The 15,904-nt window shown below is 37.2% G+C and overlaps 1 protein-coding gene across 7 annotated transcripts in view; it reads left to right on the top strand.

Annotated features, from left to right (window-relative positions):
• STXBP5 (syntaxin binding protein 5) overlaps positions 1–15,904 on the top strand; it is a 141,368-nt gene that overhangs the window by 72,905 nt on the left and 52,559 nt on the right. For all 7 annotated transcript variants that reach the window (XM_066373060.1, XM_066373058.1, XM_066373055.1 and 4 more), the window contains exons 10-16: positions 9,276–9,430; positions 10,562–10,634; positions 13,281–13,428; positions 13,646–13,713; positions 13,976–14,016; positions 14,890–15,110; positions 15,582–15,760. In XM_066373060.1, coding sequence (XP_066229157.1) covers positions 9,276–9,430; positions 10,562–10,634; positions 13,281–13,428; positions 13,646–13,713; positions 13,976–14,016; positions 14,890–15,110; positions 15,582–15,760 — 885 coding nt within the window. The remainder of the gene's footprint in view (positions 1–9,275; positions 9,431–10,561; positions 10,635–13,280; positions 13,429–13,645; positions 13,714–13,975; positions 14,017–14,889; positions 15,111–15,581; positions 15,761–15,904) is intronic.

Here is a 15,904-nt window from a genome sequence, read left to right as displayed (position 1 = left end):
TATTGAATTTCATTGGCTAAATCTTCAATTGAAGGTTGGTATTTTGTACACTTCAAGCCCAAGCAAGCGCTACTAACTTCATCTGTTAAGCTGTTTTTTTTGTTGGTTTTGATATTATTTAACGCTGAGAATAAGGTCTCACAAAAGTATGTAGAGGAAAAAATTGTGAGTAAAGCCATTGCTATATTTTTCAGGGTGCTAAAAGTGTCTGGTAATCGGCTCTAGGCACTCCAAATTTCCTATTCATAGTGGCACTCCTCTTGATTCTCCAAGAGGCACCTTTCTGGATTCTCAAGCTTTGACCTCAGGTCGACAAACACCTGAGCCCAGATGCTATCTTGAAATGCTGCAAGTTACATCTTATGTAAATTAAGATGGCTGCTGCTATTTCTTTTTGTTTTTTTCTTTTTCTTTTTTTTTTTTTTTACAGAGACAGAGAGAGAGTCAGAGAGAGGGATAGATAGGGACAGACAGGAACAGAGAGAGATGAGAAGCATTAATCATTAGTTTTTTGTTGTGACACCTTAGTTGTTCATTGATTGCTTTCTCATATGTGCCTTGACCATGGGCCTTCAGTAGACCAAGTAACCTTTCGCTTGAGCCAGCGACCTTGGGTCCTAGCTGGTGAGCTTTGATCAAACCAGATGAGCCTGCGCTCAAGCTGGCCGCCTTGGGGTCTCAAACTTGGGTCCTCCGCATCTCAGTCCGACGCTCTAGCCACTGCGCACCTCCTGGTCAGGCTGCTGCTATTTCTAATGGCGGGAAACGGCACCCATGCACAGGCCCTCGCCTCTCCCAGCCTCCCCCTCACTTATCTCAGTAATGATGATCAATTAGAAATCCATGACACCCCAGAACAGTAGATTGGATGATGGTTGCTGTGCTTATGTGGTTGCTGGTAATGGCGATCACAGGTCCCCCAGAGATGCATCCCCTGCGGTATTCCGCTGCTCCCTGCTCCGCTGGCCGGAAGTGAGGTCAAAGATTTCCTAATGGCCTAACCGGAAGTCCCAGAACTAGATATTCTGTGCTGGAGTTCTGTTGTTTTGGCCTACAGACCTCCAGCACAGAGTGTCTACACTACAGCAAATGTTTTATCCTCGGCTACTGCACCTGGCTGTGCAGGAGCCGAGGATGAAACGTCCTTCTTGGCATGCGGCCCCATACTTCTCTGGTATGCGGCCACATGTGGCCTCGTGTCATCAAAAATGGCTACACGTGTGTCAGTGCTGACACGTATGTCATAGGTTCACCATCACGGTCCTAGGATATTGGATATGAGGAAGAAAATGATAGGCTGGTGTGTATAACGGCATGGTCATAAAGAATTAGCCATTACCTGTTAATGACAAAAGCATAGTTTAACTCTTAGGCAAAGTAAACTCTGAAAAAAATTAAAACCAAGATGTGTTACTTTTATTTTCAAATAAAGCATTATCAAGAAAGATTAGACACAGAGAACAATGATAGTATCATGAATAGCACTTTTATTAAAGATACGGCAGTATTCTTTACATAGCCAGTTCTTTTAAAAAGTCAGAAGTTAAATGTTGAGTCAATTCTGTTGAAGCTGTTTACTGGAAAAATGAATGTGAGTGAGGGGTGAGGTCCTGCAGGTATCAGGGTGCTGGAACAGAGTGTGAAGAGAGGGAGCTCTGGAGCCAGGCCCGTGGCTCTGACTCCGGCCTCAGCTGCAGGTGTCAGGGTGCTGGAACAGAGTGTGAAGAGAGGGCACTCTGGAGCCAGGCCGCGTGGCTCTGACTCCGGCCTCAGCTGCAGGTGTCAGGGTGCTGGAACAGAGTGTGAAGAGAGGGCACTCTGGAGCCAGGCCCGTGGCTCTGACTCCGGCCTCAGCTGCAGGTGTCAGGGGTGCTGGAACAGAGTGTGAAGAGAGGGAGCTCTGGAGCCAGGCCCGTGGCTCTGACTCCGGCCTCAGCTGCAGGTGTCAGGGTGCTGGAACAGAGTGTGAAGAGAGGGAGCTCTGGAGCCAGGCCGCGTGGCTCTGACTCCGGCCTCAGCTGCAGGTGTCAGGGTGCTGGAACAGAGTGTGAAGAGAGGGAGCTCTGGAGCCAGGCCCGTGGCTCTGACTCCGGCCTCAGCTGCTCGCTTACTGTGCAGTCCTGGGCAAATCTGAGCTTTTGTGCCTGTTTCTTCTTCTGTAAGACGAGAATGGTAGGCTCTATCTCACAGCATTGTGATGAAGATCCAACTAATTTATATAAAGCTCTTGGAACATTCTCTCTAGGTCAGTTTTCTCACATACCAGTTGTCCCAAAATAGCAGTTGATAACCCTGAACAAACCTCTAAAATGTAGTTGTTCTTTGATACTGTATTCACAAAGCACGTGTATGAGTGGCAAGGTTGACCAGACTTTAGAATAGTTAAATAACCTCATTAATATAATATTCCTCCCTCGGTTGAGAAACACTGAGTTAGGGCAATGATTCTTTTTTTAAGACATCAGGTAGCCTGACCTGTGTTAAGTGGATAAAGTATTGACCTGGAATGCTGAGGGCACCAGTTCAAAACCCTGGGCTTGCCCAGTCAAGGCACACATGGGAGTTGATGCTTCCTGCTCTCCCCCACACCCCTCTAAAATGAATAAATAAAATCTTAAAAAAAAAAAGACATCAGGTAATGGTCATCTGTTAGTGAGTTCTGAAAATAACTTTGTTCATTGTGACCATTGATTTTTAACTTATAGACTAGAATAGGAAATAGAGTGCACTATACATTTTAAAGGTAAGGATAGGTTCATGAAACTTTTATTCATTTGTATACATTTATGTATCTGTATATCGTATCATGAAGTAAAATGCATTGCTTATGATGAGTCATAGCCCCAGTATTTGACAGCCCTGATTAGTGGAATAAGTCAGGTTTGGATTGTCAGACTTAGGTTCAAATCCCAGTTCTCCCACTTACTGTTTTATATTCAGCAAGTTGCAGAACCTTACTGACCTTCTCTTCTTACCTCAGTGAAATATAGTAAGAAATATGTGTTTGGCACATGGTAGGTGTTTGACTAAATTCTAGTTTCTCTTCTCCTCTACTCCTACTCTTTCTTTTTACTACATAAGAAGCTATAGGCAGACAGGGCCATATATTCAACATGAAGCAACTCTGGATGGCTCAGGTATTGAAGCAGGTGTGCCATTGAACTCCATGGGCTTCTGTACCACAGACCATTGCAAGAGTCAGTTCTCTTAAGAAATGGACCACATTAAAGAATCACCACTAAGAGGAATTTATCCCCTTTTGTCATAACACCTGCTGTAGCAAACCTCTTCTGTGTGGAGTCAGAGAGTAAATATTTTAGGCTTCGTAGACCACGTGGGTCTCTGTTGCAGCTGTTCAGCTCTGCCATTGTAGCCCAATAGCAGCCGTAAACGAATGAATGCAACTGTGTCCAAGGAAGAGTGTATTTACAGACACTGAAATTTGAACTTTATATCATTTTCATGTATATTTTTCCAACTACTTGAAAGTGTGAAAACCATTCTTAGTTTACAGACCATCCAGAAATGGGCAGCAGGCCATACGAACCTTAATGTGCACACACATACACACACATGATATATGTATGTATTTAAGTTTATCTTTAGGAAAAGTTTTTGGGTTTTTGGGTTTGTTTCTCCCACCTGCTGTGGAGCCAGAATATTTTCAGGTGGTTTAGAAGGTAAGGTGATTTTGTAAGTTTTAATTTTATATGTGAACTAAAAGATGTAGGTGGATTACCTATATACAAATATGAAAAAACACAAATATAATAAAGACTCAGGGTACATTTGTGCTATTCTGGTTCTGAAAATACCTAAGGCTATTTTAATAACACCCGCACACTTGCTACAACTGAGTTTTCTATACCATTCTTGGGACCTTGTTTTTAATGAAAGAATCCTACTGAAGCCCACAAAAAAACAACCTTCTACACGAATATTGTTGTTTCCCCAGAACACAGGTTCATTCTCATGGTGTTTCCTCCTTCACTCTGGATTTTTCTTTAATAACTATCTATTTAGCATGCTGTGTTTACAAACAGTTCTAAGTGCTGTACACATAGTAATTTATTTAATCTTAGCAACAATTCTATGAGGCAGATATTATTATCTCTGTCTTACCCAATGAGGACATTGAAGAAGAGAGGTTGAATAACTTGCCCAGGATCATACAGCTCATAAGCTAAGGAGCCCAGATCTAATTAAGTTTGTGCTGTTAACCACACCACACCTCCTTTTTAGTGAATCCTATTCTTTGTTCACATTAACCACCAATCCTCAAGATCATACTTAACACCTGCAAATCCCCTAGCAACAATTACTCTGCTATATTACCTGCTAAAAAACTGCAGACTCAGAAACTTTTTTCCAATTCATTCATGATATGTTAACCATTGAGAACAATGCTCTGGACTCACAGGTTTAGTAATTAGTCTTTACATCAGAAAATATGTTTTGTCTTTTTTAAAGATATGTTTTGTCTACTTTCTATTTTCCTGCCAGCATTGCATTAGAGTCAGCCAGTATTTTATATTCATTCTCTTTACTTCATTCTAATTCTGGCTAAGCCATAGCAACAATAAGAGCAACTCATTTGGGCACCGTGCCTGCTTTCAGAAACCAAGCCTCTTTTCTTTTGTACTGTCTTAGCAGTTCTCCTATCTTTACTTGAAACAAAAATAGCACCTTCTATCTTGAACTTAAGACCCTTAGTTTGATGGTGCGGTCTCCAAGTACCAAGAAGAAAATGTACAGTATTTATAAAAGGGCAGTTTTATTTCAAAAATAATTGTTTTCAAAATTGTTACTTATTCGATAAGGCTATTCAAATATGCCTTTCTTATACTGCCTTTAGTTGATTCATCCTATTTTCCCTACTACTGAAGTTTATTCTGAGCTTTCCTACGATTTCTTTTAGATTGTGCCTTCTTCGTCATCTAAATTGGTTCTCTGGTGTATCCTCAGAGCTTTATGGATTGTTCAAGCTAATCTAAGGATAGACTACTTGCCATCATTTTTCCTAATCTACATTTTTTCCATCCCTAAAAATGCTTTTACTTATGGTCTATGCATAGACTATCTTATCTTAGTTATGGTTCGCTGATGGAGTACTTCTACTTGCTGCTTATTGATATTGTTGCTATCAGCTTGTATGATTTAGATTATGTCTTTCGAGAGCTTAGGGATCAAATCCATTGTAAGAGCTTGTCTGGATTAGTGGACATTTGCTCTTGTCCAAAACATCCATGAAGACATTGGTCCATGCCAAAAGGACCTTGATATTTGGTCATATTTGGTCCCATCTGATATTGAGGGATTGAGACTTTTGGCTTATGATTTGTTAAGAAGGGTTATTGGCAATATAGCCACAACACAATAGTTGGACCAATAAAACATGATAGTGTTTTTGTATATTAATTCTGTCAGCCAAAGGTATAAGTCAATATTATCGGCTATTTGAACCCAGATAGATTTTCTAAGTGTGGATGTTTTCGACAGAATCAAATATCAAGGACCTTTTGGTATGGATGAAATGTCTCCATAGACATTTTGAACAGGGCCAGATTTCAAGGACCATGTGGATCAGATGTCTCCATGAATGTTTTGGGTAGGACATACGTACATCTTGTAAAGACTTGTCTGCAGTGAGTGAATTTGAAAATGATGCAGTGTCTCATAGGTTAACTTTGAAGTCATACTTTTAACACTGTGAACCTCATACATAGTCTATTTAATCACAAATTAATTCCACATGGCAAAGACTATAGTGTGATTTTAGATTTCTTTTGAAACAGTGCCTAATCATTACATCTTTAAATTCTGTTATTCTTAATGATACTTGAAAGAACCCAAAATAATGGACTAATATGAATTGCTGTTTTGTCCTGATAAATCTTATATGTCCTAAACAGCCTGCATGTTAGCACTATAAGACATGAAATCCAAAAGCATAATATTTGTGGAATTTTTATGGTTAGGATAGGTCTACCAAACTCTATCTTACTGACCAGTGTGCAGTAGATTTAGTGGTATTTTAAATGTATATTTGACCAGTACACAAAGGGAAAGTAGATAAACAATGAGAACCAATTGTGGTAAATGCTGAAAAGAGGTATGCAGAAGGTGCATGGAACGTCGGAGCAGCACCCAGCTCATTCCGGGTGGATGGGTCAGAAAAGGTTTGTCTGAGGCCGTAATGACTGGACTGAGATTTTTTGTTTTGTTTGTTAGTTTTTGAGGTGAGAGGAGGGGAGATAGTGAGGCAGACTCTTCCATGCACCCTGACCAGGATTCATCCAGCAACCCCTGTCTGGGATTAATGCTCGAGTACCAAGCTACGTATTTTTAGTACCCGAGGTTGACACACTCCAACAGAGCTATCCTTGGCTCCTGGGGCCACATTCAAACCAATTGAGCCACTGGCTGCGGTAGAGGGAGAGTGAGAGAAGGAGAGATGGGGGGGAGGGGCAGGGAAGCAGGTGATTGCCGTCTCCTGTGTGCCGTGACTGGGAATCAAACCCGGGACCTCCATATATCAGGCCAACGCTCTCCACTGAGCCAGCGGGCAGGGCCTGGACTGAGTTTTAAGGGAGAAATAGGAAATACCCAAACAAAATGAAGTCTATCTCAGGCAGTGAACAACTTGTATAAATGTTATTGTAATAATATAAGCTGTAGGTTATTAAGGCAGAACTAAAGTAATTGTGAAGGTGAAATGGAGGAGACAGGTTCGTGAGATCCTAGTAAACAGGATGTGTTATAAGAGTTGGGTGCATGTCATTATTACTATTCATTACTTACCATGTTGCAGCTGCACCAGCATTTTAGTTTCTCAGATACACCAAGCTCGTTTCTGACTTGGAGACTTTTCAGTGCTCATTCCTGCTGCCTAGAATGTACACCCTTCTCCCTACCCCCAGGGTCTTTGCATGGCTGGCTCCTCTTCACTCTGGTCCCAGCTCATCTGTTATTACTTTGGGTGCCTTTCTGACCACTCTGTCTTACAGTAACTCCTCTAGCCTCTCCTTCACATTCAGCTCATGACTGTCTTGTTTTATTTTCTTCATAAAACTTATGTGTTGACTGTTTGTCTAGACTAGACATGATAGCACTGTTTTATCCTCAGGATTATAGGTGCTCAAAAACATTTGAGTGAATGAATGAGTAGTGCTATGAAATCGAGTTGAACAAATTGGTTCTACCAATGGCATTTTGGGTAGAAGTGGCCTGCCTCCTTTAAGTAAAGGATGGTTCTTACAGAACACAACTTCAGCCAGAGCTGTTGTCATTGGTCAGTTTTGGGAGGTTAACCAGAAGAAGGAAGCATATATACTTCCCTGAAGTGTGTAGCCTTTTAAAAATTCTAATCAAAATTATAAAATGTCCAAACCAACAACTTTCTAACCTTCATGTCGCCAAAAATGAAGGTCTTGGGTAATACCTAGAATCATTAAAAGAACTTCTACTTAAATTCTACTTAAAGTAATGGAATAAAATTATATAACCTCTAGACTTTATTATAACATTGAAAAGGCTAGCCTTTCATTTAAAAAAGAAATTAGATTGTCCACCACCATAATTCACATATTATCCTAGAAATAAGTTAGATCCCTAGAACATTTAATGTAATTCCAAATGCCAACAAAGACTTTGAATTATATAATTTTACTGTCTAGTGTTAAAATATTTAAGTTTTGTGACTGATTTATTTATTTATTTATTTATTTACAGAGACAGAGAGAGAGATAGACAGGGACAGACAGACCGGAATGGAGAGATGAGAAGCATCAATCATTAGTTTTTCGTTGTGCATTGTGACACCTTAGTTGTTCATTGATTGCTTTCTCAGAAATATGTGCCTTGACCATGGGCCTTCAGCAGACTGAGTAACCCTTTGCTCGAGCCAGTGATCTTGGGTCCAAGCTGGTGAGCTTTTGCTCAAACCAGATGAGCCCACGCTCAAGCTGGTGACCTCGGGGTCTCAAACCTGGGTCCTCGGCATCCCAGTTCGACGCTCTATCTACTGCGCCACCGCCTGGTCAGGCTGTGACTGATTTCTTGTGAAATATTTACTTCATGCTTATTTATTTTTTAGGGTTTGGTGCATTATAATGAAAAAAATAAAACCTCTGGGCGTTCATAGGTTAAGTGATTCCTGTCTGGAAAACTTATTTTTTAAAAAGAACATAAAATAAGAAAAATATGTATATACATACATATATTTCTTGCTGGCTTGGGGAAACTTTAGTGGTGTTTGTTCCAAAACTAGCCCTTCTGACAGGATGTGTCATCACATCCTGCTGGTGCTAGATACGAAGAGGAAGAAGACAGACGTACTGGCCATTAAGAACTACCTAAAAGTCATAAATGAAGAGATTTAAGACAATCATTTTGATCATTTAAATCATTTAAATAAATACAGAACAGTTTAAATAATCTGAATAAGGTATTGTAAATAGCTTCCCCACCAACAAATGAAAACATAAGGCAGATCAAGAGCTAATTTTCTTACAATGCAAAGGCCCCTTACAAACCAATTATAAAAGGATCCGTAACCCTTTTCCTAAAACATGGACAAAAAACACAAATAGGCAAGTCAAAGATAAAGAAATACACACAGACCAAAATATTTTTAAAGGGGTTTTAAAAATCATTAAATTTAATGACAGATAGGAAGACAGAGTCTTAGGGCTAATTGGAAGTGGTCCGCTGGCAGCTGAGTGATGTGCATGGGAGCTGTGGTCTGAGAGCAAACCAGCCAGGGTTCCGGGAGAGAATGAAGTTCTACAGAAGTGATTTGAGTGATTATTTTCTCAGCGTTCTCAAGGGTGATTTGCAGTTAGTACGTTCTTGATGCATCAATGATAAGTTAATTTATTATGTACAATGGATGCTATAGGGCATTAACATTCTTGAAAGGCCTGGCTATTAGGATTGGAAATAAAAAGAGGGAAGTTCATTCAAGAGACGTAGACTCGGAAACCCAGAGTCTTTGACAGCTGTATAAAGAGGATTATGCAAATGTGTTACAGGTGGAGAGGTTTGAGAGTCAAATGTGGTCAATGTTCATTTCTATTATAGGTTAATTTTCAGGAATTCACCTGGGTTGTACCTAAAGCAGTTAAAAAATCCACTTGCAAATATTCAGTTAAATGATGCATAAAAATACGAGAATTTAAGATTTATTTAACTAAATAAAACATTTATAGTATAGCAAGAAAATAATTAGTCTCCACCATGCTATTTATAATCCTAACTATGTATTTTATTTCCAGGGAACCTTTTATTATTTTATCAGGAGGTTTGTCATATGATACTGTAGGAAGAAGACCTTGCTTAACAGTTATGCATGGGAAAAGTACTGCTGTGCTGGAAATGGACTACTCCATTGTGGATTTCCTAACACTCTGTGAAACACCGTACCCAAACGGTAAGTTCTGCACCTTTAAGCTCATTTTCTATAAATATCTATATTCCGAACAACGACCTATATGCTAACTTAGTAGTCTCCTTATTGTGTTGTGCTTGTTTTTCCGAGAGAAGATACTGTCTTCATCACGTTGCACATTTCAGAAGTTAATTTTGTTTAATAAGCTTTATCTGTTTAATCTTACATATTAGTATTAAGTGCCTTTGTAGGATAAACAAAACTACCCATGATAAAAAAACACTTTAATATTCTGTAAAATACCAGTGTACTAGTCAAGGTTCTCTAGAAGAACACAGCCGATAGCGATAAATACAAATACAGAGGGACAATCCAAGGAGTTGGTTCATCCAGTTGTGGAAGCTGATGAATCTAACATTTATAGAGCAGGCCTGCAGGCTGAAAACCCAGGAAAGAGTTGATGGTGCAATCGTGAGTGTGAATGCTGCCGTCTGGAAGCAGAATTGCTTGCTTTCTTTTCCCCCTAGGAAACCTGCCGTGGTTTTTCAGGCTTTTAACTGATTGGCTGAGGCCCACCCACATGCTCTAGGATAATCTGCTTTACTCGGTTTATTGATTAAATGTTTATCACATCTAAAAAATACCTTCATAGCAACTGATCATCCCAGTGCAGACAAGTTAACAAAAAATTAACCATCACAACTTGCCTAAATTTCAAGAGGAATTTAAATCTAGATCTTTTTTACTTTATTTGAAGCTAATTGAGGTGTAAAGATGCAATGCATTTTAAAGTTAGCAGGCATATATAAAATATCCAAGATAAATGTTATAATATTACAGTAGAACTCATTGAGTTTCTAAGATTTACAATAATGAGTGTTCTCATGGGTATTTAGATTTAAATTTAGAGTTTGTTGGCCATGTCCTGTCTTGTAATTTGCAATACCATAAAAGTTACTTTGAGCTTCCTGACTTACTCACCAGTATAAGTTATTACGATATATACATTTATCTCATTTAGAAAATACTAGCCTTAAATTATATTAAGTACAAAACGAGAATGTTAAATGCTTGAGCAAATGGCAAAAAAATAAAAATCAAGCAAAAATATTATATAATTTTCTGTCTTACATATTTAAGACTATTATTCATTCATTGTTTTTCCTATTCCAGATTTTCAAGAACCATATGCTGTGGTTGTTCTTCTAGAAAAGGATTTAGTACTTATAGACCTTGCACAAAATGGGTAAGAAATAAGATTTGAAGAGTGATTATTTATTATGATCCCCAAAAGAATCTTTTTTAGCATTCATTTATTTCAGCGGTTCTCAACCTGTGGGTCGCGACCCCAGCGGGGCTCGAACGACCAAAACACAGGGGTCGCCTAAAGCCATCAGAAAATACATATTTTATTTGGTTTTAGGCGACCCCTGTGTTTTGGTCGTTCGAGCCCTGCCGGGGTCGCGACCCACAGGCTGAGAACCGCTGATTTATTTAGAAAACACTACATTATATCCATAACCTTGCCCTCTTTTTAGAGCTCTAGATGCACATTTCAGATTACCTGCAAAATTCCTCTAGTATGTTGAGTTTCCATTCTCTAAGTCAAAACTTGTTGAAGTTTTGAAATTTCATGTGATTCCTGAGGGCACATAGAATCACTGTGTCCAAAGTTGATCCTATCACAAAGTTCACCTTCAGATAGACTCTTGTAGTTTCTCCAGCCGTATTTCCTCATGTTACAGGTGCCATAAATGCCATCAGAAAGTTAAATTTACATACAGCACCAATCTTGTTACTCTTTAAACTGTGATGGTTCTCTGATTGATTGATTGATTGATTGATTTAAAAACACATCTTAGCTTGCTACTGTGCACATATGGAATTCAGGGCACCTTTCCAACCTGACTTTTCACTGTTTTCCTACAGGTGCCTTATTTCCTATAAAACTGAACTGAGTGTTGAACAAACCCACACCTCCATGTCCTTTCATATAGACGTAGTTTTCGGAAGCTGAAACGCTCCACTGGCTTCACTGCCATCAAAAATTCATATAACTTTCAAAGTCACTTTTATTTTTCTCTTTATTTTTTTTCTATCCTCTCTTAACTAGACATATCATATCAATCTGTAAATTCCCACCATAGCTCCTTTGTAATTTTTTGTAGTATTTGCCATATTTTGCTTTTTCTGGCATAGATAATACTATGTTTAGCTCTAAGTTCTTTGAATAGAACATTGAACTATCTATATCTCTTGAGAAATAATCATTATATGGTTTTAATTGAGTTTACCTATTCAATAATTGAGTATTTCTCAATGTGGGCAACTTTGTCCCCAGGAGATATTTGGCAATCTGCTGGGGTGGGGATACTACTGCCATCTAGTGGTAGAGAACAGGAATGCTGCGATACATTCTCAATACTCAGGACAGACTCCCATGATAAAGAACTAACTACCTGATCCAAAATGTGACTAGTACTGAGATTGGGAAAACCTTGAAGTATAAGTGAAGTGTATTATTTCTCATTTAAGGGATTTCTAAATTCACATTAACTTAGCTATGTGCTGCTTTTAATAATATTTTTTTTTTCTTTTTGAAAGTAACAACACCGTTGTGGAATAAAAGAATTTTAAAACATTATTTCTAAATGACAATCCTAAAATAACTTATTCTTAATATAATTCTATTTTATTTTTTTACTTAGATAAGTTTTTAAATAGTGAGGTTTTCATTTGTGGTCTATGCTAAGAGACTTTTGTTAAAGGAAACATGTGCAGGTAACCTGTGAGAAGGCATTTTATTTAGCAAATGTATCAGTTAAATGTATAGTAATAGTAGAATTATTGAGCTAAGGATCATATGGTGTGTTTAGAAAGAGATAGAAGTTGTCTGCCATTTTTTAATGCTTTCTGTTGGTTTGAGTTTTGTCTCCTGCTTTTTTATGTGTGGTTAAGGAGGGAGTGATGAGTTGGGTTCATTTTGAAGTTTAGAAAGTCTTTTCTGAAATTTTTCTTCTCTAACTTCTTAATTACTGTCACTAGTAGACTGATCAATACATCCAATTTTTGAAGATTAGCCATTCTGAACTTTTTAGACTTTTTTAGCTGGTTTCTGATTTTCCAAATAGTTTTAAGTGATCATTTTCATTTCCAGGACTTTAAAACCAGAAAAGAAATATCATTGTATTTTAGCTAGGATTTTACTTTAATTTTATGATTTTTGGAAGCATTTTTTGGCTTTATTTAATATAATTTAATATGTAAGATAAAATTTTATTTAGATTATCACTAAAACAAGAAAGCATTTGTAGAGTAAATAGTGTACTAGACATTACATTGATGGAGGGAAAAGGGGAATTGGTTTGTATAGCTCTACTGGTGTAAGAGTGAGTATCTGTTATTGAGAACCTTATGACTTCATGGGTAAGAACACAGTTTCAGTTCTGCTTCTTACTAGTTGGCATGCCTTTGACACATTAGTCTAAATCATCAGTTTAGTGGGGGTATAAATAAGATTTGTCTATATAAATCACTTAGTCCACTGTACGATATGTGTATGGTGTATAGTACCAACTGCAGCTTATCTGTTTACTGTTCTATTGAGCAATTGTCATTATAAAAGACATCATTTTTTACATATATGCATACATTTAGTTTATTAAATCTGGTAAATGTATGTAATTTCTAACATACTATTAATTTAAATATAAATTTAAAATATAAATTCAGAAAACATGTTATGTGGACCTTCAAAGAATGTTAATTTTAAATTAACTAAAACTTTTTCCATTCCAAAGCTATCAATATTTTTTAAAGTTTTCATTATTGTGTTAATCATAGGTAATAATTTGTTAAAATAATAAATGCTTTTCTTTTCCTGTTGTTAAAGATACCCTATATTTGAAAATCCCTACCCATTGAGTATACATGAATCCCCTGTTACATGTTGCGAATATTTTGCTGATTGTCCTGTGGACCTTATTCCTGCACTTTATTCTGTTGGAGCTAGACAGAAACGTCAAGGTTACAGCAAAAAGGTATTGAACATGAGTTTCAGTTTTTAATGTTATGTAAATACATCGGTATTTTGTATTTATCACCTTGAAGTGTTTGATAACACTGAATCCTTTCCTAGAGAAAATACATAGAAAATCCTTTTTGGAAGTAAAGTGTGTTGTTTACTATTGTAATAGATCTATATGAAGATGTATGGTATGCTTGGACGTTGCTTTATACAATCATTTTTTCTTTCAGGAATGGCCCATCAATGGAGGTAATTGGGGTTTGGGTGCTCAGAGTTACCCAGAAATAATTATTACGGGGTAAGTAAGTCTGTTTCACCAAATAAATCGGTAATAGCTAAATATAATTAAGACTACATGAACATTAATTAATTGGGCTGATAGTACTTTTCTTTATGCTGTAACATAGTAAAAAATAAATTTTTGTCTATAAACTGCCAATGTACCCTAAATTTTATCTTTTTCCTCATTTTGGTGACTATCTTTTTAAATAACGACATACTTCAAAGAAAGTAAAAATGTAATGTTTTCATCACCTTCTTCACTCATTTGTTTTTCATAGGCATGCTGATGGGTCAGTTAAATTCTGGGATGCTTCTGCGAGTAAGTATTTTGAATATTATTGTATATGTTATGTTAATGTTATATGTTATACAGTCATTGCTTTTATACAACCTGTATTGTAATAACTGCATAACCAACCTTTAATTCAAAATTTGGAGACTATAAATATAATGCCTATTAAGTATGTGAGTTTTGAATTTTTAATAGATTAAAGATATTCTTCAGGATATTAATTAGTACTTCTCCACAGAAGTACTCAGATACTCTCTTTAAACTTTCTTCAGACCGTCTCCTCCTAATTCAGAGATAGGAGAAGCAAGCATATGTTTCAGATCAACAGAAATTTGTAGAATAATCTTAATGCCTGATTCTAAACTTTTTATGCCACAAAATTTGTCCTGTCTTTTTGAAATATTTATGGTGATTATATAATGGCAAAAAAGAAAACAATGCTTTGAATGGCTGTTTGCCAATATACATAGCAAGCACACAGAATCCAGAGAACTCAGGACATATTATGTTTCATCTTGCAGAATGTTAGCTAATATTGCTATCTTTTGTAGAGAAAATATTAGAAAATCATGTTAGGAAGTAAAGTGTTCTGTACTTTATTATATTATTCATTTTTCCCCCCCAAATCCTTTTCTTACTTTTTTTTCCCCAGGTATTCTGACGTCATCATGAGGATGATTTTTAAAAACATTTTTTTAATGAATATTATGAGTCCTTTTTTTTTTTTGGTCAATGAGTACAGTAAATGCATTATCTAAAAGAGAAAAATGTAGACCTAAGAATAAAAATATGATTCAAATGAATATAGGTTATTTCCTTACATAGTATAACTGATTAAATATTGCATTTTATTAGTTCTTTTTGCATTACATTATCTAACATATATTATCTTTTATCTAGTAACTCTACAAGTATTATATAAATTGAAGACAGCTAAAGTATTTGAAAAGTCAAGAAACAAAGACGACAAGCCAAACACAGACATCGTAGATGAAGATCCGTACGCCATCCAGATCATCTCCTGGTGTCCGGAGAGCAGAATGCTGTGCGTCGCCGGAGTCTCAGCGCACGTCATTATCTACAGATTCAGCAAACAGGAAGTGGTCACAGAAGTCATTCCGGTAATGGGCTCGTGGTTACTTTCAAGGTCGCATGTCTGACTTTTCTAAAATTTTGAATTATTTAGAAGATTATTTGCAGTCAGTTTTGTTCAGAATTTTAAAAAACACCTTGGTATTTACATTACCATCTACCTTGTTTTGAAAAATAGCCCATTTTAATGCATAGCTTCTTACTGAATATTTAAATACTTAAATACATTATATCTTTCATTTGAAGAAAGCTAGTCTGAGTAGGAGCGTACTCTGCTTTGGTATGAAGAGATTGCCATAAATTCTGAAATCCTAGTGTGTGTTTGTGTCTTTACTCGCACAAATACACATTATTTTTAAAAAGCTGAGTCAGAAACATATTTTTGCTAAATTCTGATCTGTAGAAATCTTGCTCATGTTTACCTTTAAAAATGTTCTTTCCACTAAAGTGTATGTGTGTGTATAAACTGTAGTGACATGAAGCTCTTCCCCTGTCGGCAGATGCTTGAAGTCCGCTTGTTGTACGAAATAAACGACGTGGAGACCCCGGAAGGCGAGCAGGCGCCGCCTCTGCCCACGCCGGTGGGCGGGGCCAACCCGCAGCCCATCCCTCCTCAGTCCCATCCTTCCACCAGTAGCAGTTCCTCTGATGGCCTTCGAGATAATGTCCCTTGTTTAAAGTAAGTTATTAGAAAATACAAATGTTTTGGAAATTTATTTTAATTTAGATAAATCGTATGCCTTAGTAAAGCTATGGTAACATTTTTCTGTGATGGGCTAAATGGCATAAGGACCTTCTCCTAGCATAGGAGAAGGCATTTATT

The sequence above is a fragment of the Saccopteryx leptura genome, chromosome 3, assembly GCF_036850995.1.
Source record: "Saccopteryx leptura isolate mSacLep1 chromosome 3, mSacLep1_pri_phased_curated, whole genome shotgun sequence".
NCBI lineage: Eukaryota > Metazoa > Chordata > Mammalia > Chiroptera > Emballonuridae > Saccopteryx > Saccopteryx leptura.
This window is presented reverse-complemented; position numbering and strand designations above follow the sequence as displayed.